The sequence below is a fragment of the Cricetulus griseus genome, assembly GCF_003668045.3.
Source record: "Cricetulus griseus strain 17A/GY chromosome 1 unlocalized genomic scaffold, alternate assembly CriGri-PICRH-1.0 chr1_0, whole genome shotgun sequence".
NCBI classification, from domain to species: Eukaryota; Metazoa; Chordata; class Mammalia; order Rodentia; family Cricetidae; genus Cricetulus; species Cricetulus griseus.
In genome coordinates, this window is record NW_023276806.1 from 247227074 (window position 1) to 247252089 (window position 25016).

The following is a 25016-nucleotide window of genomic DNA, read 5'->3' on the forward strand; positions in this document are numbered from 1 at the left end:
TTCCTGGCGCAGGCGCAGGCTGGGTCGCCGGCCCGCGACGCGGCGGAGCGTGTGGAGCGGCGCCGGCTGGAGTTTGTGCTCTTGCGTCCTTGCGAGACTCTCGCCCGGGTGTTCCCGGGCCTCTCCGGACCTGGCGAAGCACACGATCCCGGCTCGGGGCCCCCGTTCCGACCCGTGTCTGTTGGGTAAGAATTTTGAACTGGGGGCGCCCGGCTCCCCAATATCAGCCACAGACGGAAGTGAGCAACGACGTCGGCTTCTGAAGCGACCGTGCAGACCGTGCTGACAGGGGAGGAGAGCCAATTTTTCTTGTTTTGTTTCTTGTTTGGTTTTTCTACACAGGGCTTCCCTGTGTAGCCTTGACGGACCTGGAACTCAAAGAGATGCGCCTGCCTCTGCCTCCCGAGGGCTGGGATTAAAGGCGTGCGCCACCACCGCCCAGCCATATTTTGTTATTTACTTCTGCTTTTTGGAGATGGGGTCTCAGGAAGCTCAAGCTGACCTCTAACTCCCTGTATAGTTGGGGTGATCTTGTAGCTTGAGTGCTGCGATGACAGGTGTGCATCGCGGTTATGGGGTGTTAAGATTGGAAGCCAGGAATGCGTGCATACTTGGCAAGCACAGAGCTGTACTAAAGAAAAAGAAAAAAATGTATCTTAGTTTGCCAGGCATAGCGGTGCACGCCTTTAATTCCAGCGCTTAGGAGGCAGAGGCAGGCAGGCAGTTCAAGGCTGCCTGATCTACAGAGCAAGTTCCAGAACAGCCAGGACTGGAAAGGACAAAGAAACCATATCTGGAAAAACAAAAACTGATTTAACCATGTATATGTGTCTGGTGTTTTTGTTTTTCGAGACAGGGTTTCTCTATGTAGCTTCGGGGCCTGTCCTGGCACTCCCTCTGTAGACCAGGCTGGCCTCGAACTCACAGAGATCTGCCTGCCTCCACCTCCCGAGTGCTGGGATTAAAGGCGTGCGCCACCAACGCCGGCCATGTCTGGTGGGTTTGAGCAGGTGACTTCAGTGCCCTCTGAGACTGAAAGAGTGCACAGTATCTCTTGGAGCTGTGTGCTGACATCCCTGGCGTGGGTTTACTTATTCCATTTGTGCTGCCCCCCAAGCCATTAACTGTGTCTTTGAGCCCATTATGTTGGCTTCTCCTAATTCTCTTGCCTCTCTTGGACACCTGCTTAGTTGCTGAAAGTTCCACTCGAAGATTATAAGAAGAAAGATGCAGTTTAATCTTCGAGGGATCCTGACAGTCTTAAGATTCCCTATGCCCCTCCAAGAAAATCTTGTCTGCTGTGAAAACCCTATGATTACCTGAGTTATGGTCCAAAAAAACTAGTGTAAAAGCCAGACAACAGGGGCTGAAGAGATGGCTCAGAGGTTTGATCTTCCAGAGGACTTGGGTTCAATTCTCAGTACCTACATGGCACCTCAAAACTGTAACTCCAGGATCCAGCAGCCTCATACAGACATACATACAGGCAAAGTATCAATATTAATAATATAATGATAAAGCTAGACAACATCAGAGGCCTGTAGTCCTCAAAGGACATTATAGTCTTGTCGGGGTTGTTTGTGTGGCTCACAGCAAATTGAAATCTACATCTGCTCACTGTTCCAGAAGATTCTTGCACACAGTATGGTATCTCCCTGCAGAACTCAGTAACTTCTCTGACAAAGCTCAGGCTTTTGTGTCTTGATTCTTCCAGCACACAGGTGCCCTAATCCTCATCCTATTGTCCTGATCCTCAAGGCAGCTGATGTCCTCAAGGCAGGGGAGTGACGCTGTCCTCTCTCCCGTGTCACATCCGGGTCCCCAACATCCTCTAGCCTCTTCATGTGTTTGTGGATGTAGTGCACACTGAAGTTATCACAAAGTCCCCATGCAACAACAACTAGCCCCACCCTCATAGCGTCTGAGGGAATATAGTTCATCTCGGTGAGTGAGCATATTTATCCTGTCTACCAAGCCTTGAGTCAGCTCACTTGGTTTCTATGGGTGTTACTTTGCTGACAACCCAGCAGAGGTTGTTTCTTACTGTTAACAAGATGTGATTCTAAATCACTATTGCCCTGGGACCTGCTGTAAAGAAGAAACTGGAGGATTTACCAAGAGTTCAAAGCTAGCCTGGACACTATAAAATCTATCTTGATTGAATGGATGTAGTAGTTTGGTAGCTGCTGTGACCTCTTGCGAAATCAATGTCAACCATCCACTTGGTACATCTAGATTGATCTGGGATGGGCCCAGATCAATCAGTCTTGCCTCTGAGCAAGACTGAGGATGATCTTATTTTTTCTTTGTTTTTCCCCAGAGCTGAGGAACCAAACCCAGGGCCTTGTATTTACTAGGCAAGCACTCTACCACTGAGCTAAATCCCCAACCCTTGAGGATGATCTTGATGGATAACTGGGTAGGAAAACATGCCCACTGTGGCTGCATCATTGCCTCAACTGAAGAGAAGCAAGCAAGCTGGGCCCCAGCATTCCTGTCTTTTGAATAAAATATTCATCCTTCAATGAGAGGAGCCCCACCATCCAGCTATAGTGCAAACAGGCTACCCCAAATTTCATAGGTTGGAAATAACCTATCTGTATATTTGAGTCTTGTAATAGTTGTGGATGAGGTCGAAGGTATTGGTCCCCCCACTTCTGAGACAAATATAGCCTAGTTTTCAAACTTGTAGCAATTCCCCTGCCTCAGCTTCCTAGCAGCTTTGAGCGAAGAGTTGTGCATGCTCTGCAGGAGAAAAAAATCCAATACTTGAGGGTGAAGGCAGGAGGATGAGGCCAGCCTGGGTTCCAGATGTCTCAAACAGAAGAGGGAGAGCACCAAGCATGGCAAACCACACCTGTGACAGGAGGACTGCTACAAAGCCCAGGCAAGCTCAGGAAGAGACCTGTGGGAAAATTCCTCTCATCATGCTACATACTGCAGGAAGGCCCTCACCAGGTTATGAGCACAGAACTACACTCTCAGACTCCCTATCCCCCGGCACATGATCCATACCGTGATTTATCAATCTCCTGGTGTGTTGGGTCATCTGTTACAGCAACAGAAACCAGATTGGGTCAGGAAACTAAAACCACACACATTGGTATAGGGATTATCCTCAGCTTGAACACTGGCTACAGTGAGTATACACCAAGAATGTTAGACTCTAGAGCCAGCAGCCCAGCTGGTGACCAATGGGATGTCTGTCTCTTGGAAAACTACAAAGCACTATACATAGAACTGAGGGAGAATAGTAACACACTATCTTTGGATTACTTTCGAAAGAAACAATGATTACAAAACAATATTCTACTAACAGTTCTTTGAGACATGGTCTCATGAAGCTCTTGGCCTCTCAAACTGTAGCCAGGGATGACCCTGAGCTTCCTGACAGATTTTGGAAATTGTCTGCTGTGTGCAGGGGTGGATCTCCCTCATTTTTTGTTTTGTTTTAATTTTTGGTTTTCAAGACAGGGTTTCTCTGTATAACAGTACTATCTGTCCTCGAACTCACTCTGAGGCTGGCCTCAGACTCAGACTCACAGAGATCCCCTTGCCTCTGCCTCCTGAGTGCTGGGATTAAAGTGAGTGCCACTACCACCCGGTCCTGTAGTTTTAAGATGTTATGTGTATGGATGTTTGCCTGCATGTGTGTCTGTATGCCACATGTGCAGTGCTCAAGAGTCCAAAAGATTCCCTTGGAACTGGAGTTACATAAGGTTGTAGCTTGCTGGGAATCAAACTCAGCTCCTTTGCAAGAGCAGCCAGTGTTCTTAACCACTGAGCCATCTCTCCAGCCTGTAACTTGTTCTTTTAAACATCCAAATATCAATAACTAGTTCTGGTTTTCTTTTCCTTTTTTTGGAGACAAGGTTTCTGTGTAACAGTTCTGGCTGTACTGGAACTCATTCTGTAGACCAGGTTGGCCTCAAACTTACAGAGATCCACCTGTCTGCCTCTAGAGTGCTGGGATCAAAGGTGCGTGCCACCTCCAGGCTAGTTGCTTTTAAAAACTTTCAAACTTAAAAATAGGCCCAGGAGATGTTGCTGCACAAGCATTTAGCCCAGAGTGATTCCAACTCCCAGGCAAAAGCTGGGTGTGGTGGCATTCAGCTGGAATCCCAGCACCTTGGAACCAGAGACAGGAGGGACCCCGTGCTTGCTGCCTGACCAACTGATCAGTCTAGACAATGAGTGCCAAGTTCAGTAAATGACCCTGACCCATAAAATAAGATGGAGACTGATAAAGAACACCTGAGGCCAACATCTGGCTTCTACACTCACATATAGGTACCCACCCCCACCTGTTTGTATCTATGGGGCTTGCTACAAAGGCATGGGGACCTGAGTTCAAACCTTCAGCACCCACCTAAAAAGCCAATGGTGGTAGTGTGCATTCATAATCCTAGTGCTGGGGGGTGGGAGTAGAAGCAGGAACCATGGGGCGTGCTGGCCCAGGTGGCAAGCATTGAGTACATTTGCTAGTTACCCTGAGGCTGAGGATCATGAATTTGAGGTCAGCCTGGGCTGCAGAGTGAGACCCTGTCTCAAAACAACAAAAGGAGAATAGCTAAGGAAACAGGCGCTCTGACTGCCTTAAGGAGTATGGCTGGACCTGGGTTCCTGCAGGAACTGATCCCGATGCAACATTAGCTGGCTGAAGCCATAGAGGTTCTCAGGGAGCCTTGATAGGAAAATTGAGTGTTTAAGGCCAGCCTCAGTTAATGTAAGTTTACAAACACACACACACACACACAGACTGTTAGACATCCAGGCATGAAAGGCAGGCAGAATTTTTTTGCCTTATATACATGTGTGGTTTGTGTATACTGTACACGTGCATGTGTCTGCATGTATAGGTGCCCATGTATATAGGAGTCTGCATTGTATTTGCACGTAGAGGCTAGAAGTTGACATCAGGTATCTTCCTTAACTGTTCTACACACATACTTAAATTTTTTTTTTTCGTTTTTCCAGACAGGGTTTCTCTGTGTGGCTTCTGAGCCTGTCCTAGAACTCACTCTGTAGATCAGGCTGGCCTCAAACTTACAGAGATCCACCTGCCTCTGCCTCCCTGAGTGCACGCCACCACTGCCCAGCACACACTTTTAAGTTTTTAAACTATTGAGAGTATTTCTGTGTGGGTGTGAACATACTGTGTGTGGCCGTCAGAGGACAGTGGGCAGGGTTAGTTCTCTCCTACCATGTGGGCCCCAGAAATGGAACTGATTGCCAAGGCTTGGCAGCAATCTCCTTTACTTAGCCTCTCACTGGTCCTCCACCTCATACATAGGGCAGAACCTCTGGCTGGATACCAGCTTGCTCCTGCCATCCCAACTCCACCTCCCTTGCACTATGGTGGTGGTGGGGCTGGAGTCCTAATTCTGGTTTCCATACCTGCCATGCAGGCATTGCCAGAGCATCTCCCTGCCTTAGATCTTCAGTCTCCTTGCATGTTGTGCTGCTGGGAGCAAAAGGAGAGCCCCTTCCTGACAAACCATTGCCAATCTCAAACCATCGTTTATTTCTGGCGAATGCCAACCAAGCACACAGCTATTCCCACAGAACAGTCTATGACATTGGAGCCTCAGGATGATGGCAATGGAAAACAAGAACATGAGTTTCCCATTTCAGACCCTGAGGCTTTGGAGTTTGGAATCTGGTTGTGAAAAGCTAACTGCCCAGAGTCTTCCTAACACACAGGGAAATTAAGTCTCAAGTACTTCTCTGCCTCAATACATCTGGCTCATCTCCTTCCCCAGAATGGTATAAAATAAGGTGCTGGGTGTGTTAGTCATTCGTCACCTCAGCACCAAGGCTGGAGGGCTGCCTCCTATCCACAGCCAACCTGGGCTACACAGGCAGACATCACCTCAAAGAGATAAATAACTAAAAGAAGCCCCACCCCGAGAATTATTTTTTTGTTTGTTTTTTTTTCGAGACAGGGTTTCTCTGTGCCTTTGGAGGCTGTCCTGGAACTAGCTCTTATAGACCAGGCTGATCTCGAACTCACAGAGATCCACCTGCCTATGCCTCCGGAGTGCTGGGATTAAAGGCGTGTGCCACCAACGCCTGGCTGAGAATTCTAATTCTAAGCCCATTTCCCCTTCTGCAAAATGAAGGAGTTGGGGTTGAGTGGGTCAGGATAAGTGTTTTGGCCAGGCCATTTCAAAGGGTGAATGGAGAGAGCAACCTAAACTCTTATGTGAACACAATAGAGAAGTGGAATGAGGCAAAACTGGAGAGGTGAACATGGTGGTGGTGGGGTGCAAGACAGAGGGCTAATACGACTTTAAATGGGACAAGGTAAACTGTGGATCATCAAGTCTGCTCTGTTGCATGTAGCCCAGGCTGATTTCAAACTCTGCATAGCCAGAGATGACCGTGAACTCCTGCTCTTTAACTGCTTCAGCCTCCTGATTGTTGGGTAACAGGTGCACCACCCCGTTTATGTGGTGCTGAGGATGGAGCCCAGGGCTTCATGTACCCACTCAGCTGCAGCCATCTGGTCTACCTGATTGTCTCATCCATTCCAGTGTTCACACCTGCTGCCAGCCTATGAACAGAATTAAATATCCCATTTATTAATTTATAAACTGTAAGAAAAGTGAGATGGGCCTTTCCCTTCCTGACAAACCTCACATTGGAAAAGGAAAAATGCATTAATATACATATTATAGCAACATCATAGAAATCCAAAAAGACATAATTCATTCTGAGTTTAGCACAGCCAGGAACACCCACAGAGACCTCTGTAGTGCCAGGTGTCTCAATGTCTTCCCAGTGAAGAAAACCCACCAGACCACCTTACCAAGGTGCTCCTTCCCACTGCAGTGGTGGGCTCTGAACATCTGCAAACTGGCAAGCAGCCCCAATGCTGGCATTGCCAATGAACTTAACTTTAGACACAAAATTCCAATTAATCAAAAGCAGAGGGATCCAACAAACCAAGAGTTAAGAACTGGGGCACCATGACACACTTGTCAGCTCAATGCTTAGAGATGGAGACAGAGGCACAAAGAATGCTAAGAAGAATGCTAAGAGTTGAAGTTCAATCTGGGAGCCTTAATGAGGATGTCTCCAGGTGGGCATGGCGGTACAGGTTTTTAATCCCAGCACTCAGGAGGCAGGGACGGGTAGATCTCTATGAATTTGAGACCAGCATGGTCTATATTGTGAGACCCTGTCTCAAAAACAAACAAAATCCCAAACCCATAGACACCCCAAGCTAATGCCCCTGACCGCCAGAGAAAACATGTCACAACCCTTGGGTCCTACCATTTACCTGCTGTGCACATATCAGAATCCACACTTGTGCTTACCAACAGGTTCTCCTTGCGTTGCCACACTGGCCTTGAGCTCACAGGCTTGGGAGTGTCTCCTGCTTTGGCTTCCTGAGTAGCTAGGACCATAGGTGTAGGCCACTACGATGAGCCCCCAGATTTTTGGTTTCTTTTGAGACAGCCTCATTATGTAGCCTAGATTGGCTTCAAACTCATGGCCATCCTCCTTGCTCAGCCCCTGGATGTGTACCATGACGTCAGGTCCCTAAAACTGATCTTTCTCTTGAGATAGGCTCTCATGTAACCCATTTGGTCTGGAACTCACAATGTAGCTGGGGACCCTGACCTTGCTTCCAGAGTGCTTGGAAAGCAGGCCTGCACCACTATGCTACTTTCTGTAACGATGGGGACAGAAGCCACTGACGCACATATGAGGCAGGCACATACCAACCCAGCCTCAAACTGACTCTTACCTAAAAAACTAAGATTTGCCTGCTGTCCCATCCACTGGGACATAGACCAGATTCTGACCCACATGCCATCTCCTTACTGACAAGCGATGCTGTATTTGGAGTGTGAATTCCACCCTCTGCTACTGTGGATGCAGCTTCAGGATGGACTGCTCTAGCAACAAATGTCCCATATTTTGAAATGAGTCAAGATGGTTTCCACCCATTGGCTAGCCCTAGTGCAGTACCTGCCAGGACCTAGACTTCAAAGCTCCCATAGCCAACAAGATGCTCCCCAGAGAAGGTCCTGGGGATATTGCCATCACCATCACCCAGCCTTCTGTGGCATCAGAAGGGTAGAGCTACAACCAAGGTTAACACCAGATAGCCACCTCTTCTAGAGTCCAAGGAGCATTCAGGTCCGGAGTGGAGCGGTGCGTACTGTTCTGGCACCCACAAGGCAGAGGAAAGTCACAACAATGGCTGATGAACCGATGGTCACTGTAGGTTCGCCCCAGGTCAGCACTAGCTGCAAGTGGCCAACTGCCTTGGGACATCCTGGAGCTCTGTTGCTGGGGACAGGTAATGGTACCTGTGTCAGCCTTCCATACCTCTGGGCTACAGCCTTGCTGTCCTCACCTTGATGGCCCAGATCCCACTTCCTGCTGACTGCAGCCACCGTGAGGCTAGTTCTGTAGAGTGGGTCCCTGTTGTCACCAGAAGTTCAGATCAGACCTCTGCAGTGAACTGGGAGCACCCCTGTGTACCAATGCAGAGTGTGTTCTCTGAGCAGAAGCATGAACCAGGATTTCTCTGTGGCTCTCCCTCTGCCCAGTGCCTGTCCATATTGTGGTCATGCCCCACAGTCCATCAGGATCCAAGGCTCCACTGCTGGCTTGCCATGTGCTCAGCTGCTGGGCTTGGGGAGGAGGTGCAGGAAGCCTGGCCTGGTGGGCCCCTACACATCATGGCGACTGAGGGCATAGGAGTTCAGATGGCTCTGGCGGCCATACTGGAAATGGTCTGTGAGGAGAATGTTGCGGTACTGGAAGTCACCTTGCTGGGGAAACAGTGCACCATTGTGGGGCTTCTCCACTGGGCTCCGCAGGTGCTCTCTGCTGCTCAGGTCTGATGTAGACACTGGGAGTAGGTGGCGCCGAGCCTGCTGGTTTGCATCGTACTTGGTCTGTGTGAAGAGAGCAAAGAAGCACAAGGGAATTTTGGCTGTGTGTGGAGGCATGTCACCCTAGCACTAAGGAGGCAGAAAGAGGGCAGGAGTATTAGGCCAGCATATGCTACATAGTGAGTTTGAGGCCAATCTGAGCTACAAGATGCTCTGTTTCAAAAAAATCAAACCAAAAACAAAGAAAAGAATACCACTACCAAAGAGGCCACCCCAAAGCCAAGGACTAGCGATGCTTCTGTGGTAGGGTACTTGTCTAGCATGCAAAACCCTGGGCTCCATCCCCAGCACTACATAAACCAAGCGGAACCTGTCACTCCACTCCCTCCAGAAGTGGAGGCAGGGGGTCAGAAGCTCAAGGCCTTTCTGGGCTACACAAGGCACTGCTCCAAAAACAAATAATAAGACACAAAGGAAAGGGGCTAGAGAGCTCTTCCAGAGGACTGGGGTTCAATTCCCAGCACACACATGGCAGCTCACAACTGTCTGTAACTCCAAGATCTGACACCCTTACAGTGACATACATGCAGGCAAAACAACAATGTACATAAAATAAGAATAAATTGAAATAAAGAAAAAGACACAGAGGAAGATTCAGCACACATGACCCCAGCTGAGGGACAGAGGCAGGAGAACAGTGAGCTCTAGGGCAGCTTGTGCTCACAATCCTGCTGCCATGTTGTTCTGCTCAGCACACAGAAGTCACCAGAGCCAAAATCACCCTCCCTCGGCTCCTTCTGGAGGCCCCCAATGCTCACCTTGTTGTACAGAAAGACGCCAAGGATGGCAGTCATCATGCCCAGCACATTGGTGCTGGTCACTGGATTACGCAGCATGATGAGGGACACAGTGATGACCATGATCCTCTTGGTGGCATTAGCCACTGAGTAGCTGAGTGGACTGATGAGATTAAGGATGCTAAAGGCGATGACATTCTGTGCAAAGTTGCAGAATCCGCTGACCGCTAAGAGCAGCAGTGTCCAGGGCCACTGAGACACATAGGCCTGTGGAGACAGGCAGGGAGCATCAGTGGGGGAGGGGCACATATGTACTTAGGCAGGCTGTCACTGAGGAGCAGCTGGTTAGGTTTTTTTTGAAACAGAATCTCACATGGCCCAGGTTTGCCTCAAACTGGTGGGTGACAGGTTTGGCAACAAGTGCCTTTTGCCCACTGAGCCGTTTTATCAGTTTAGATGATGCTTTATACATATGACCTCTGACTCTCCTAACCACCCCACTGCATGGTGCAGTGGTCTAGAGCCACCTCTGGTCAGAGCTGCAAAAACAGCCACCAAAACATTGCAGAAATGGTTCATCAGTTAAGAGTACTGGCTGTTCTCCTGGAGGATCCAGATTAGATTACCAGCACCCACACGGAGGATCACAATACCAGTCCAGGGGATCACATGCCCTGTTTCGGACTCCGAGGGCACATACAGGCATGCATGCTGTATGTGGACATACATGCAGAAAAGACACCCACAACATTTAGTAATTTTTCTTAGCTGGTGGCACATGCCTTTAATCCCAGAGACAGACAGATCTCTGTGAGTTCAAGGCCAGCCTGGTCTACAGAGTGAGTTCCAGGACAGGCTCCAAAGCTATAGAGAAACCCTGTCTTGAAAAAGAAAAGAAATCAGGCGGATCTCTGTGAGTTCGAGACCAGCCTGTCTACAAGAGCTAGTTCCAGGACGGCCTCCAAATCTACACAGAGAAAACAAACAAACAAACAAACAAACAAAAAACAAAAAAAAAAAAGAAAAGAAATAAAAATTTTTCTTTACAAGGTGTAAAATGTGTGTGTGTCAGAGTGCCACTTGCTCCAGGAATCCCACTCCTGCCTCCTGGTACTTAAATTCTGTCCTTGCCACTGCATGACAAGCACTTTCCCCACTGAGCTGTCTTTACAGCTCCAAAACATTTTGTAAAGTTGGAGCACAGATAGAGCTTGGTGGCAGAGCATGTATTAAGTATTAAACAGAAGTGAGTATCAAACCAGACAAACCCAAGGAGATGGGTGACAGAGCCCCAGAGCCCACCACTCATCCTCAGACAGGTACCGGGAGAACACAACAGCCCAGCTAAGACACTGGGCAGTCCCGGGCATCAGTCTCCTTAGACGGCCTCACATCCACCCTCCTGCCCTGCTGCCAGGTCCCAACCATCCTATGGTGGCCACAAGTCCCAGCTGGCCCCTCTCTGGACATGGTGGTTAGCAGGCATGCTAACGGGCCACCAAGGGAAGGAAGACTCACAAGAGTGACCCACAAAGTCAACCAAACCACACTGTGCTTCCAATCCAGGCATGGTAGGCATACTTTCTCATCTAGCAAGCAGGAGGTAGACACAGGAGTTTGAAGTCATGCTGGGCCACATAATATAGGAAATAGATCCTGCCTCAAAAAACAGCAAAGGTGGGCTAGGGAGACAGACAGCTCAGTCAGGTAAGTGTTCAAGTTCAGAGCTCAACCCCCATGTGAAAACAAAAACAAAAACACGCAGCTGCACATCTGCAGAGTCTCACTGCAGAGAGGCAGGAAGCTCTCGGACAGAAGTGGGGGATCTTGAGGCTTGGCAGGCAGCCAGTCAGTGAGGTCCTACCTCAAAAAGACAAGGGGAGCCACACTGAGGAAGATGCAGGGGGTGACTGTTCTTCACACAAGGCGCACTGCTAGTGCATGCATGCGCACACCAACACACACACACCCATCCACCCACCCAAAGGGAAGAGAAGGAAAACTGCAAGGAGCAGAAACTGGATGAACTTTCTCTTCCAGTAACAAAGCTTCCTCGGGGATGGGAATTGCTACACCCAAGTCAAGAGCCCCACGGCACTGGCTGGGGTTGCCCTGGCAGGAAGGACTTCAGCCTTACAGACATTTGTGCTGGGACAGAGTGGCCAGCCTAGGGCAAAAAGGTGCTCAGCAGAGGTGATAGCTTCTTTGCAGACAGAACCACAACAGGGGCCTTCCTTAATAGCTTCCTGACAAATGCCCTTCCGGACTACTCTGCACTCACCCCCCTTAAACCTGGCAACCGCAATGGTAGTTTGTCTTTAGCAGACTGCTATGTAATAAACAGAACCACACAACAGACCCATGCCTTTTCCATTCAGTCTGTCATTGGTCTGGACTGTGAGAGGCAAGAGGGCATTTTTCACTGCTGGGTAATATTCCATTTTGTGAACACAGCAGCTTTTCTTCATCTGTTAAAAGCTATTTCCAGTTCCAAGTAAAAACAAGAATTGATATAAACATTCACAGGCTATCACTATGCAGCCCAGGCTTCTCTCACACTCTCTCAATCTTCCTGCATTATTACACCGAACTAGACAATTTCTACTGACTGATCTTCACGTTACGGACTTTTCCCACTGTCACCACTACAGTCTGGAGGTCTCCCTCCCATTCGATCCCTCTTTTCCTTTTTAACTGAAGTAAAACCACATCACTTCTCCTATTCCTTTCCTCCTGCCAGCCCCCATCACACCAAGCTGACAGCCTTCACTTTATCATTGTTACATACATGCATTCATGAACACACCGACTACAACCTGCTGAGCCTGATTTGTGGTCTGTGTGTTTGGTTTCCGAGCTGACCACTCTGCATTGGACAACCAGTGAGGGTCCTCATGCCTGGGAGAGGCTAATTCTCCCTCTCCCTGGTCATTAGTTGCCTGTAGTTCTTTGTCTAGGGGTGGACCCTGTGAGATTTTCTCCCTTTCAGATGGGCATGTCCACTGGTATTGTCCCTGTCTTGCTTATGCAGCCGTTCCTAGGGACACCACTTCACAGCCGACTTCCTGGCTCTTACAGATGTCCCTGAGCCATGGGTACAGACAGAGCTGTGATGAGAACGTACCCACTGGGGCTGTGTCCCACATTTGCCGATGTCACCACTGTCCAGTTGTGGCTCTCTGTGACAGGCTCCACTGGGCGTGAAGAGGCCTCTGTCTCGAGGGGGAGCTGCAATCATCCAGGAAGGGAGGCTCAGCACAGAGGATACAGAACTATCTCTTTCCTCGAGACAGTCTTATGTAGCCCAGGCTGTCCTCAAACTTGCTGTGTAGCCAAGGATGACTCTGAATTTCTGCTCCTCTTGTCTCTATCTCCTGAGTGCTAAGATAAGAGGTGAGTGCCCTCTTGTCTTCTGTGTACTGCTGGGTAGAGCCTGGGCCTTGAGGGGGTCAGGGCAAGCACTGTCCTGGCCATAGCCAGCCCTGAGTCACAGTTATTGCATGGGAATCAAGATTCACTAGACTCAGTACAGGTTAACTGATGTTTATTTGGGGAGAATGCACTTACACAAGACGTGGTTACTGGCACAGGTTCCAGTTCCAAGGATCCTCCTAGGCTGTTCCATGTGACCCACCCAGAAGCAAGAGAAAGCTCTGGGGTCTGGGACCCCAGATCTAGTCCTCTCCTTCACCACATCCTCACCTGTGACGACGCGTGGTCAGTGCTATAGATATGGGCGGGATGGATATCTCATTACACACAGTTCTGGACATGTAATTTAGAAGCTGTTGACTTTTGCAAGAGATTCTTGTAGCAGGGGTGATTTCATTGACGAAGCAGAGTGGAAGAGGAAGAGAGAGGTCCCCCCACCAAGGACATGTCCCAATTCCTCACTTCCTCCTACTAAGTTGTGCCTCCACCAGGTCCCACCACCTCTAACTGCTTTTAGCAGGGATCCTTCCTGGCTGGTGGGATGCAGACTGCGCATCGCCACACTAGAAAGAGCATGTGAGTACATGAGAGTGTGGATGCGCGTGGGTGTACATGTGCACGAGTGTGTGTGCTTGCATGTACTGGAATGTGTACTCAGACTGCAATGGGGCCAGCCTCTCCTTCCCAGTTCCTATAGCTGTTCACAGGGTTTTGGGTTTTAGTCCATTTGGATTTAGATTTTTTAATTAAGGACACTTAATTGCAATACAAGTGCAAACCCCTTGTGAACAGCCATGCCAGTAGTCTTCACAAAGTGACATCATCTGGGGTTTCTCAGCACAGTCACCAAGCACCAGGGCCAAGAATGCATACAGAAACCCAGAAACTCTGAGCCAAGACAAACCTCCTCTCCTCACAGTCATCAATCCCCTCAGGAGCTGCCACCTCCTCTCCTCACAGCAATCAATCCCCTCAGGAGCTGTCACCTCCTCTCCCCACAGCCATCAATCACCTCAGGAGCTGTCACCTCCTCTCCCCAAGCCAATCAATCACCTCAGGCACTTTGTCTGTCAGTGATGGACAACAGAAGTCCTGGCTCTCAGGCTCTTGTTTAGAGATTGACTCCTCCCTCCCACAGATGTTCCTTTCACTCTCATGCAGTGTCACAGGATGCCCATGCTGGACCTTCAGTCTCCAGACCTGAGACCTAAAGATTCCTATTTAGATTTTTATAAGCCAGCCTGCCTCAGGTATTCTGTTACAGGGACAAAAAATAGACCAGCACAGATAGATGGCCAGTGAATGCCCCAGGACAAACACCTTTGTTGGCCAGTTACAGTGCCCAACAAAGCACATGCTTAGAAAGCTTGTGAAGGCACAATCTCAGCAGCCCCAACTCACCAGGTCGCTGCTGACCAGGAAAGTAGAGAGGTCCACCAGGACCCACGTGGGGATCATGAAGAACACGGCGTGGCAGCCTAGGATGTTGAGCAGCCGCAGGTGGTGGATCCGAGAGTCCCTCAACACCTGAGGGGAGAGAGCCTCAATAGAGCCATTGACAGTCGACTAGCAGCAAGGCCTGGTTTCCAGTCCCCAACATGAGATGGGAATCTGACATCCAGCCCTGGGTATCAGACCGGCTTGCCTGTTTACAAAGGAGCATGGTTATGCCTGAACAAAGTGCTCTGTCCTGTGGAGAAGGGGCTGACAGTGGAATAACAGAACCTACTCAGTCCCCCCCCCCCCCACTTCCCACCTTCATCTCACAAATGCTCGTCACAGGCAGGGACCACCATGCCTGGCTGATAACCCTCTGAACTGAATCCAGATTGGTTTAGCCTGTTGAGCACTACCAGGCAATGGCAGGCAAAAGCTAGAACAGATCCTACTCCAGACCACAGACCTCAAGTCTATCACGGGATGCCCTAGCCTAAGCAGCTAGCAAGAGGTTCGTAGATCTATTTCTTAGGACAAGTTGGAAATAAGCCACATTACTAAAAAGGGGACCCACTGAGCTGAAAGTGGCACCCAGCAGCCCTGAGCTTTCAGTCACTACTGAGCTTTGCAGCAGGGTGACGCCACACAGTAACAGTGGATGAGCACGGCCACACAAGATGGGGTCAGTGAACACAACTCAGAGGAAGAGCACGCTTACTATACAAAAGTCCTCCGAAAGAAAAGGCGGGGCTGGGGAGACGGCTCAGGAACGAGGACCCAAGTTCAGATCTCTAGTACCCACAGAGAAGTTGGCCACAGTGTCAATTGTATGTAAAGCAAGCACTTGGTGATGAAAACTGCAGGCAACTCCCAGGGACTCATGGGACAAAATGGGGCGGGGTGTGCGTGTGCGTGTGCTCGGCAAGTTTAGTGGGAAATGATGTAAAGGGTTGGCAAGATGGGACAGTGGGTAAAGGCTTGCCACCAAACCTGAGTTCAATGAACAGGTCTCACACAGAGGGAGAACTGACTGCCGCAGGTGTCCTTGCACATACGCATCAAGTTTCTTTTACAAGAACACTTGTAAAAGAAAAGGAGCAAGAGAGATTAGCAGAATAGGTTAGGGTTAAGGTTGGCTTTCAAAACAACAAGGGACAGAAACTCAAGGAGACAGAAGGCACAGAAGGGTCTGCTCTGGCCAGTCTGTTTGAGGCCAGCACCCTCAGGCAACCAGCACCAGGGGTAGGAGCCACACACCTTTTTGGAGAAGATGTTCTGAAGGGAGAAGCACAGCGTGGCTGCCAGGGCGCTGACCAGCCCCCACACGTCAAAGGACAGTTCTGTGACAGTGGCCAGCAGGACTCCGCTGATGATGGGGACCAGTGACAGGTACACCTGCAGGAGGGCAGAGGGGCTCAGGTGGGCCCACCACCCAGAACTTTGGGAAACCTCGGGTGGCCCTGTCCCTCACCTGGGGGATACCATCTTACACCCTGGAAAATGCCACCCGCACCTCAAATGGTGCTGCCATGTCCAGCATCCTGGCACTCAGAAAGCTGAGGCAGGAGGATCACCATGAGTCTCAGGTCTGGGGCTGGTGAGATGGCTGAAAGAGAAAGGCACCTGCCACTGAGCCTGACAACCTGAGCTTGATGTCCAAGACCCACATGGTGGAAGGAGAGAAATGACTCTCCCAAATGCTATCTTGTAACCCCCACACACAGACAAGCAAATACATGAATAAATAGAAAAAAGTCTGAGGCTAATCTAGGCTTCTTTCAAATCCTATCTCAAAAAAAAACCAAAAAAAAACCAAAAAAAAAAAAAAAAACAAAAACCAAAACCAAAAAACTCAACAAGGTAGAAAACTGGTGGAAGCTGGACGTTGGTGGCTCACGCCTTTAATCTCAGCAGTTGGGAGGCAGAGGCAGGCAAGATCTCTTGTGAGTTTGAGACCAGTCGGGTCTACAAAGCTACACAGAGAAACCCTGTCTCGAAAAACCAAAAAAAAAAAAAAAAAAAAAGAAAGAAAGAAAGAAAGAAAACCATATGGATTTCCAGGGAGACTTTTGTATCAAAAAAGGAATCAAGGGCCCAGTTACTTGGCTCAGTAGGTAAAGGCCCCCAAATCTGAGTTTGTTCTCCAGGACTCCTTGTGGACAGCAAGAACCAACTCCTTTGAGTTGTCCTCTCATCTGTGTGTACTCACGTCCCCACCCCCACCAAAAAAAAAAAAAAACCAAACAAACCCAAAAAACTAAAAACAAATCAAAACCGGTAAGGTTTTTAGGTGCAAGAGGGTTCTGTACCCAAGGAAGTGGCCATTGGGACCTGAATGCCTGCCCCAGCACTCCTGGCCACAGTCTTCTTTCCCTGTCAGCATTCCACATCTTCCCTTGAGAACAGGGATTCAGGGGTCTGAGTTATCTGCCTTGCAGAGCATGTTCCTGCCAAAGAGGGCCAGTTTCCAAGTACGGCACTTGTGAGGTTCTTGGCATCTTGCTGAGCCAGGTATAATGTCCCGTGTGATAAGGAAAACTGATAAACACAAGGTGTGCTATCAGGTGACACACCTGGCTGCCTCCCCAGAAACTCTGACCCCCAGGAGGCCAACCCTATCTGACATCACACTGATGGGAGGGCACAGCCAAAGGTGGCCCTGTTTATAAATGACATATATAGAAAGTGAGCATTCCTAGAACAGGGTGAGATGGCTTCCAGCTGGGACACTGGCATCCTCACTGCAATGAAGGACACAGTGAGCCCAGTTCTTGCTCTCTAGCCTCAGACCAGGAAAACACCCTGACCTGGCATCTTCCCCAGGCAGCCCTGAGCCCTGAGCGCTGTCTGTGATCCACATGTAGATAATCAAAATCTCGGTTTAAAACAGGCGTCAAAACCCAGGCCTGCTGAGCTACAACCTTTTTCTTTCGTTTTGTTTTTTTGAGACAGGATCTCTATACAGAGTCCTGGAACTCGCTCTGGAACCAGGCTGGCCTCAAACTCCTAGATGAAGAGGATGATGATGATGGTGATGATGATGATGAGAAGGAGGAGGAGGAGGAGGAGGAGGAGGAGGAGGAGGAGGAGGAGGAGAAGGAAAGCCTGTCCCGAGTAGGAGGAAAGACTGTCCCAACTTAATGTGTTTCTTGGTGACTTGCCAAAACAGGGACAAACAGACATCACCTACCAGCAAGCCAAGGTGGGGAAATCAAAACAGAAAGGAAGAGTGGACCCCAGAGGGATTGTGGCGCTCGGGGACAACAAGCGAGAGATTATCTGGGGACATCTCCCCTTCACACACACCTGCTGTCAGGAAGGTGAGTGCGGGACAGTAGGAAAGGCCCAGGAGGCCAACACCTTGACTTCCTTATTTGACAGGAAGCCAGAGGAATGCCACGGTCCAACCACGTCACCAACCGGGTCAGCTACCGGGAATCCCGCCCGGCCCGGGGCTTCTGCCAGGGTTACCTTGGTGCTCTGTTTTTCCTTCATGATGATCCGGGACAGGAGGACCACCCAGATGGGCATGGTGGCCTTGACTGAAAGAGAGGAAAGGCACTCAGCAGGCAGTCCCGGCAGCCTGCACACGCGACGCCAGACCTCCTCTTTCTGTGAGGCTCCCTCCCGACCCCAACAGCCGGAGTCAGTTCTGCTCGGCGCTCGGTTAAGTCCTCATCTTTCAGCCCGAGACTCCGCCGCGCCCTGGCAGCTTCTCGGCCTGGCGGCCCCCATACTCCTACCCATACTTGGAAGCCAGCCCCCGGCGGCGCGCCCCGGCCCGCGCCCGCACCTACCGGTGTGTGCGTAGGACACCGGCACCTTCCAGATGCTGACGTGCGCCGACACCGACGCGAAGTACTTGCCGAAGGCGAGAGGCAGCACGTAGCGCGGGTAGAAGCGCGGCGGCAGCAGCGGGCCGGACGCCGGGTGCGGGCCAGGGCCGGGGCCGGGTCCCGACACGGGCGGCGCGGGCGGCACGTGCCAGGCGCGCAGCAGCGGCGGCAGCCCGGCGCACAGCGCCAGGATGTGGCACAGCGACACGGTGACCGGGAACGGGAAGGCGCTCAGGATCACCTTGTTGACCACGTTGCCGCCCGCGCTCAGCGCGTACCACAGGAGACACAGCGCCGCCACCCGCGCGCCCTCGCGCGCCCCGCCGCCGCCCCCCGCGCCCGGGACCCCCGCGCCCGCGCCGGACCCGCGGCCGCCGCCGCCGCCGCCATCCTGCCCGAGCGGCCGCCCCTTCCCGCCGGACGACCGCCCGACGCGGGCCGGGGGCGGGACAGCCCGGGCAGGCGCGCCGCCAGGCGCGGGTCACCATTGGTCGCCGGCCCTGCGCGTCATCGCCGCTCGCCATTGGTCGTCGCCCTTCGGTCATCGCCACGCGCCCGCCGACGCGCCCGCCACCACGTCTACGGCGAGAGCCCCACCCACCTTGATAGGTTTCCGGAGGGGGCGGGGCCGAGCCCGGAAGGCGGGCCGTGGACCCCGCGCGTGCGCGAAGCGTCTTCCGCGCTCCCCGGTGACTGGCGGGGCTCCGAGAGCCACGGTGTGCGGCGACGCGGGCCCGCCCACTCGTGGCTACGGAAGCGGGGTGCCTGGCGCGCCCGCAGGATTGGCAAGAGATCATTTACGGGGAAAGAAGCCGGCCGTGGCAAACCCTCGGAAGGTGTGCGGTAGGTGACACCTTGCCCTGCAGCGCGGGCCGGGAGCCTCCTGCGACCCCCACCCGTCTGCAGAGCCCTGCTGCCCCTGACGGTGCTCGGCTGAAGGCTGCCGGCGAGAGCCCTGAGGCAGGGCAGACTTCAGCACCGTGACCCTAACTACTTGATTCCGAAGATGGTGTGTTTTCCAAGTACTTGTGGGAAAAGCGTTGTTCCGGTCCCTTTAAAACAGGGTTTCAATTATGGAGGCGGGGCACGTGGGGGTGGTACACTTACGGAGGTCAGAGGAGGGCTTTCGTCTCTTGTCTCCTCCCCACCACGTGGGTTCAGGGGACCAAGCTCTTGTCCGCTCGCTGGCTTCGCAACAAGCGTACATCCACTGAGACATCTCGCCGATCTCAACATTGTCCTTTACAGTGTCTTTATTCGCAGTGTAGAAAATGTCAGCCCAACGCAATCACCTGAATGCTGGGGGTAGCTCATCCCTGTTCTCCAAGGTAAATCATGTGGGGCTTGCTCAAAACTCAACACAGGTGTGGCAGGCAGTCCCTGAGCGTTGGGATCAGAGTAGTGGTCTGTCCTAAAGCAGGTCACCTCTGTACCCTAATGCCCTCCAGCTGGGTGCACAGCCCTTCCTCAGCAACTGGGTACAAGTGGAATTAGGAAAGTAGCTACTAGTCCTTTGGACAGAGCAGTGTCAAGTGGCCACACTGACACGTTTCAGTTGCTTTTATTTCATTGGATTTGGCCCTGGCAACTTTGTGGAACATGTGGTCAGGATTAACACTGGCTCAGGGACACACAGTTGGGCTCCACCTCCTCAAATGGCCCTTTAGTGGGAGAGGGACCATCCTGCACCAAACCTCATAAATCCTTAATGGTACTCAGTGTGATTCTGGGTTGGCTGTGGTCCTGAAACTCTGAAAGAAATGTTTTAGGACTTGACCCCATACAGCTGCTGTATAGGCAGCTGTAGGTAAGGTGACCTATCTCAAGAGTGAAAAACAAAACTGGAAACTTAAATTACCGATTTTGGGGAGGAGAGAAAACAACACGTTACTTTCTGTCGGAGAAGAAACCCTGGCAGGTAACTGTCAGGTGTGTGTGTGGGGGGGCAACCTTAGGCCTGCCTGCAGATGCTAGCCCAGGGCTGGGGCTAGATAACATATTGGTCTGCACCTCTGGGCCATGTAATGTCAGAAAGTTATTGGTGGTCAAGGAAGGTGTCATCAGCTACAGGGCCTGAAGGAGGGGGCATCCCTGGGTGGGTGACCAAGGTGATATGGTTGGCCCCAAAAGAATGAAAGATAGGTAGAGAGATCCTGCCTGCTGCCACAGAAGCAAGCTAATAGGATGCCACCAAGGCTGTGGGCTCCAGGGACTTCCCCATGGAGGAATCCAGGAAAGGCCAAGTACAAGTTCAAATGAGAAATGATTCCAAAACTGGTTTGTGCAAATGTTTTTTTTTTTTATTTCCACATTTATATCACAAGGTATCCACTTACTGGACCAAATAGCAAAGTTGCTCCCTTCTGCGAGGACGCAGAAGTCTAGGTACTGTACATTCACTAAGGCTCCTTGTTTTTGCAAATTGCGTTTATGACAACCATAAGGCAAACGAATCTAAAGGAATGGTTATGAGTGTTTCCAGCTAACAGACGGCTCTCCTCGCCCAGCAGGGCAACTCACGCCAGTAGCACCCTCGGGAACTTTGTGAGGTTGAGGGCTCTAGAAAGATGGCATTTCCTAGAGATGTAGACAGGAAGAGATAGAAAGGAAAAGTCATTTGGCTGGTGGTCAGGTGGAAAAGAGGATGAAATAAACAAGAAAACTGAAGTTTTTGCAGCATTTCTTTAAGAACAGGGGTTGAACTGAAACCATATACAAATGGGTGGACACCTGTGCAAGTGGGTGAAGCTGGCTCACCCGCCCAATGCCAGGGTTCACCATAGCAGAGAAGCTTCTAGCGCATAACACGAGGGAAAAGAAAACACTGGCTTGGCCGAGGCCAGAGACTGGCCAGAGCCAAAGAGTAGGAGATTCAGAGATGAGATGTGCATCTGTTGCTGTTAAGGTAACCTCTCCCGCAGGTTTCCTGTGCCTGCCTGCCACTGAGGTCCCCACCTTCGGTGCTAGAGGGGCTCTGCACCTCTTCTGGGGTGGGGGACCTAACGCTTTATATAGCTGGCTTGCTATAGAGTTCTGGACTCCCTCTGCCATCTGCCCTCTGAGCAGCCCTTCCTTTGCAATCGTTAGTAAACTGGTAGCAGCATTTCACAAAAGGAGGGTGGAGGGTGAGCCTCATGCTCGCCCTCCTGGCTGGCCAGCCTACCCCCTGCAAGGTGGGAATGCACTTGATGGCCAGGCCAGGTGCTCAGTCCAAGCAGACATAAGGCAGAATGTTCAAGCGCCCATCATCGCCATGCGGGTCGAGCGATATGCATTGCGTCCAGTCATACCAATTACCCTGTGTGTCCTCACACCCGTTCACCCCTGGCCACTTCTGGGCCTGGATTCTGTCCAGATCGTCCTGTGTGATCTCCCGAGTGAGCCCCGGGAGGTCAGTGGGCGTGGGCAGCGGCAGCAGCACATGGGGCTGCCGGGCCCCTCGCCGACTGCTCTCCTCCTGCTTCAGATACTCGGCCATAAAGTGGTGCGCGCCTGGGGTCTGCGCGCCAGAAGAGGACAGCAAGCTGCTCTGGCGGCTCAGGTAGGACTGGATGATCTCATTGCGTGACAGCTCCTTCCAGTTCGTCTGCTCAAAAGGACTCTGGAGGCTGGCCTTGGCCTCCTGCTGGTCCTGCTCTGTCCTAGGTGGCTGCTCTGTGGGTACGGGGCTGTCGGCCCGCACGGGTTCTTTCTGGGTCAGAGGTTTGATCTGTCTTGTCATGGGGTCAAAGGTGAGCTTCCGCTCTTTTAACCGCACAGGCTTCACGCCTGCCTCAGCCACCTGCCCGTCCAAGTTCACCGTGTAGTCTCGAGGTCGGTACCTCTTTTTCTTTTTGCTGTCTGAGCCACCTGAAGAGGCAGCATCGCTGTCCACCTTGGAGGAATCTGGCGACAACCCGACCCTGCAGGCTGGCCCTGTTAGCCGTGGGTGACCCTCCGGCTGCTCTGGCCAGTGCACAGGGCTCTCAGCACTAGACAGCAGCTCCATCCGCCGCACAGGGGGTGTGGACGGCTGGGCTAGCGGGAGTGGGGATGGCACCTGTGTGGTGTCCAGTGGCTGGGGGCGTGGGGAGGGGCTGGACACAGAGCCCTTCGCTATGTATGAGCTCCGCTGCCGGGCAAAGGAGCCTTCATGCCGTGAGTTCCGGGGGCTGAAGGAGCAGCGAGAGGTCCCCCTGGGATGGGGAGGGCCTGGCGGCTCATCTGCTCTGTCCAGCTGTGCAGCCTTTGTCTGCAGGCAGGGCACGGGGGGCTTGCCCAGGCCAGGGGAGCTGGGGCGGGGCCGCACGGCGTTCACGGGGATCTTGGTACTGTGCTTCTCATTGTCGCTGGGTTCCAGGCGGCTGCTATCAGGGCCCAAGTGCCCACTACCATCCAGGGGGCTAGGTAAGCTCTCTGGGCTCCCACTGATCCCATTAGTGGGGAGAGGGGATGCATTGGGGACTAGGGGGTCAGGGGTGGCTTTGGGAACTTTGTGGGGTGGCCCCGGGTGGCCCAGGTCACGCTGATCCCCTCTACGCTTACGGCTGCCCAGCCTGTCTAGCCGCTCCCCAGGAAGCCTCTGGATGTCATTGCGATTCTTCAGGTCATGGATGCTCTTGGGTGTGCTGGCTACTCCCACCTCTGACCGGCAGTTGTGTGCGCCCCCATTGGCAGAGCCGGCAGCTCCCGCCAGTGCCCGTAGGGCCACCTCATTCTGGTGCACTGGCTCGATGAGCTTCTGCCAGCTCCGCAGAAGCCTCTTGGCCCTCTTGGCTAGCTCCTCGTTCTTGGTTTTCTTGCGGACGTCATTGATGAGCTTCCCCAGTCGTGTCTCCTACAAGCAAGAGAATGACACACTTATACAATGCAGGACGAGGTAGCTGAGCCAGTAAGCTCACCCTTTCTGGCTTTACCTCTTTCCCCCAGCCCCCAAACTGCCAGCTTATGGGATGCATCTTGGAGGTGTCCAATACTATGTGGCAGCATGAATTCTTAGGTTTGGGACCCAGAGGCTTCCTCAAAAGCAGGTCCACTGGTTCCTGGAACCTGGAGTCTGTGCCATCAAGGCCACACAGCTGCTCCACCAGGGTGCCTGGTTGAACACATTTCACAGCCTAAGGCCTGGTCTCCAAAGGACAGGGACACTAACCAATTGTCTAAAGCTCAGCACAGGTCGTGTTCCAAATGCTATGAGGTGTGCAGGGTATGGGAAGGAACCCAACTGTGAGAGTAGACGCCTTCACTCTTGGAAAGTCCTTGCGAAGACCAATGTCCTGGACACACTGCCCACTGGGTCCCCTGAAGGACTACAAAAGCCTAAGCCACAAGTAGAAGGTGGCTAGGGGCTACCCTCACCTCTCATTCTGCCCAAAGTTGAGCTCTTACCTCTAGTGCCTCTTTGGTGATGGGGTATCTCTCCAGACTGGAGATCACTTCCAATACTGCAACCATGTTCCTGATCTGAAGAACAAGAACCAGGTTATCAGCTTAGGGCTCCGACTGAAAGCCTAGCAACCCAGGGCCTTTCAAGTTGCCAGCACTGGACACCACCAAACCCCCACCATCACCATCTCCCAAGGGTTTACCATTGCCCATATGCACACACTCAGCCACCCACTGCTATCGGGTGTCATGAAAAGAGACCTGCCCCTGGTCTGACATCTTTACTGGAAAGTCCCTGAAGCAGGGGCTGGAGAAGTTACCATATATACCAAACACACAAAGCCTCAGAGGAAAGCAAGAGGGGACAATAAACCAGTATGTCACAGACTAAGATGTATGTCACATGGCCAGAATGAGGGTCTCTGGAGCACCACACCTGAACAGCAATGCAGCCCCAAGAACGTGAAAGCAGAGACTCTGAGAGGCTCTGTGCAGAACGGGCAAGGTCAGCACTAGCACTGAGCTTCACGGCTATGTCAACAGGGAGGCTAACAATCCCCCAAGTTCATGTTTGGAATCCCACTCTGAGCCAGCCCTTCCATCCATCACTGATTTGTTTAATCACCACAGGCTCACAGGGCAGGTGCCATGACTATCATTTCAGAGATGGCAGGGTAGGACCAAAAGGCTGATGTGACTGGACATGCCAGCAGCACAGCCACACTGGCAAACAGCAGGCAGCACAGCAATGGGGGAAAGGAGATGAAGAGGAGCCTCCTGAGTAAGAGCGGACAAACAGCCTTAGTGTACCCAGGGAGACCGCATTCCAGAAAGCCGACAGCAGCAAGCACAGCAAAGCCCCACACATGGAGCTTCCTCAAGGGGCTAAGGAGATGGTCAGCTAAGGACCAGAACCCATGTACCTGCCAGGTGGCAGGGCAGCCCATCTGTAATTCCAGCTCTGAAAGGGAAAGGTAGGGTACCTAGAGCCAACTAGATAGTAAGAGTAGCTGTGTTGGTGAGCTCCAGGTGTCTCAGTGAGCAGGAGGAGGAATGAGTAACAATTCCCATGATTCCCGGCGTCAGCCTCCTTTTGCCTGTGTGCACATACACTGCACACACATGCATGAAAATTACCTCAGTGAGCCCCAGACCTAAATGGCAAGCGAAAATCAAGCTCCAAAAAGTGCTCAGGAGAGGATCTGCAACGATGGGGCTCCTGAGGAGTCCAGAGGACCAACTGTTAAAGAAAACTAATGACAAACGGAACCTATGGAAATGAAAAGCTTCTGTGT

At 51.8% G+C, this 25016-nt stretch overlaps 2 protein-coding genes across 4 annotated transcripts in view; both read right to left on the bottom strand.

The window, feature by feature from the left end:
• Window positions 1-5500: 5500 nt before the first annotated feature.
• Slc35e1 (solute carrier family 35 member E1) lies at window positions 5501-18747 on the bottom strand. The gene is given in 7 exon segments (XM_027394878.1): window positions 5501-8918; window positions 9674-9919; window positions 14486-14611; window positions 15779-15916; window positions 17993-18063; window positions 18319-18724; window positions 18727-18747. Coding segments are annotated over 7 exon segments (1236 nt in total). The 3' UTR covers window positions 5501-8690.
• A 1885-nt stretch (window positions 18748-20632) lies between these two features.
• Window positions 20633-25016, bottom strand: part of Med26 (mediator complex subunit 26) — a 43707-nt gene continuing 39323 nt past the window's right edge. For all 3 annotated transcript variants that reach the window (XM_027394869.2, XM_035450449.1, XM_035450448.1), the window contains 2 exons: window positions 23725-23799; window positions 20633-23173 (listed from right to left, as the gene is read on the bottom strand). In XM_027394869.2, the coding sequence (XP_027250670.1) occupies window positions 21563-23173; window positions 23725-23799 (1686 nt within the window). In that variant the 3' untranslated portion in view covers window positions 20633-21562. The remainder of the gene's footprint in view (window positions 23174-23724; window positions 23800-25016) is intronic.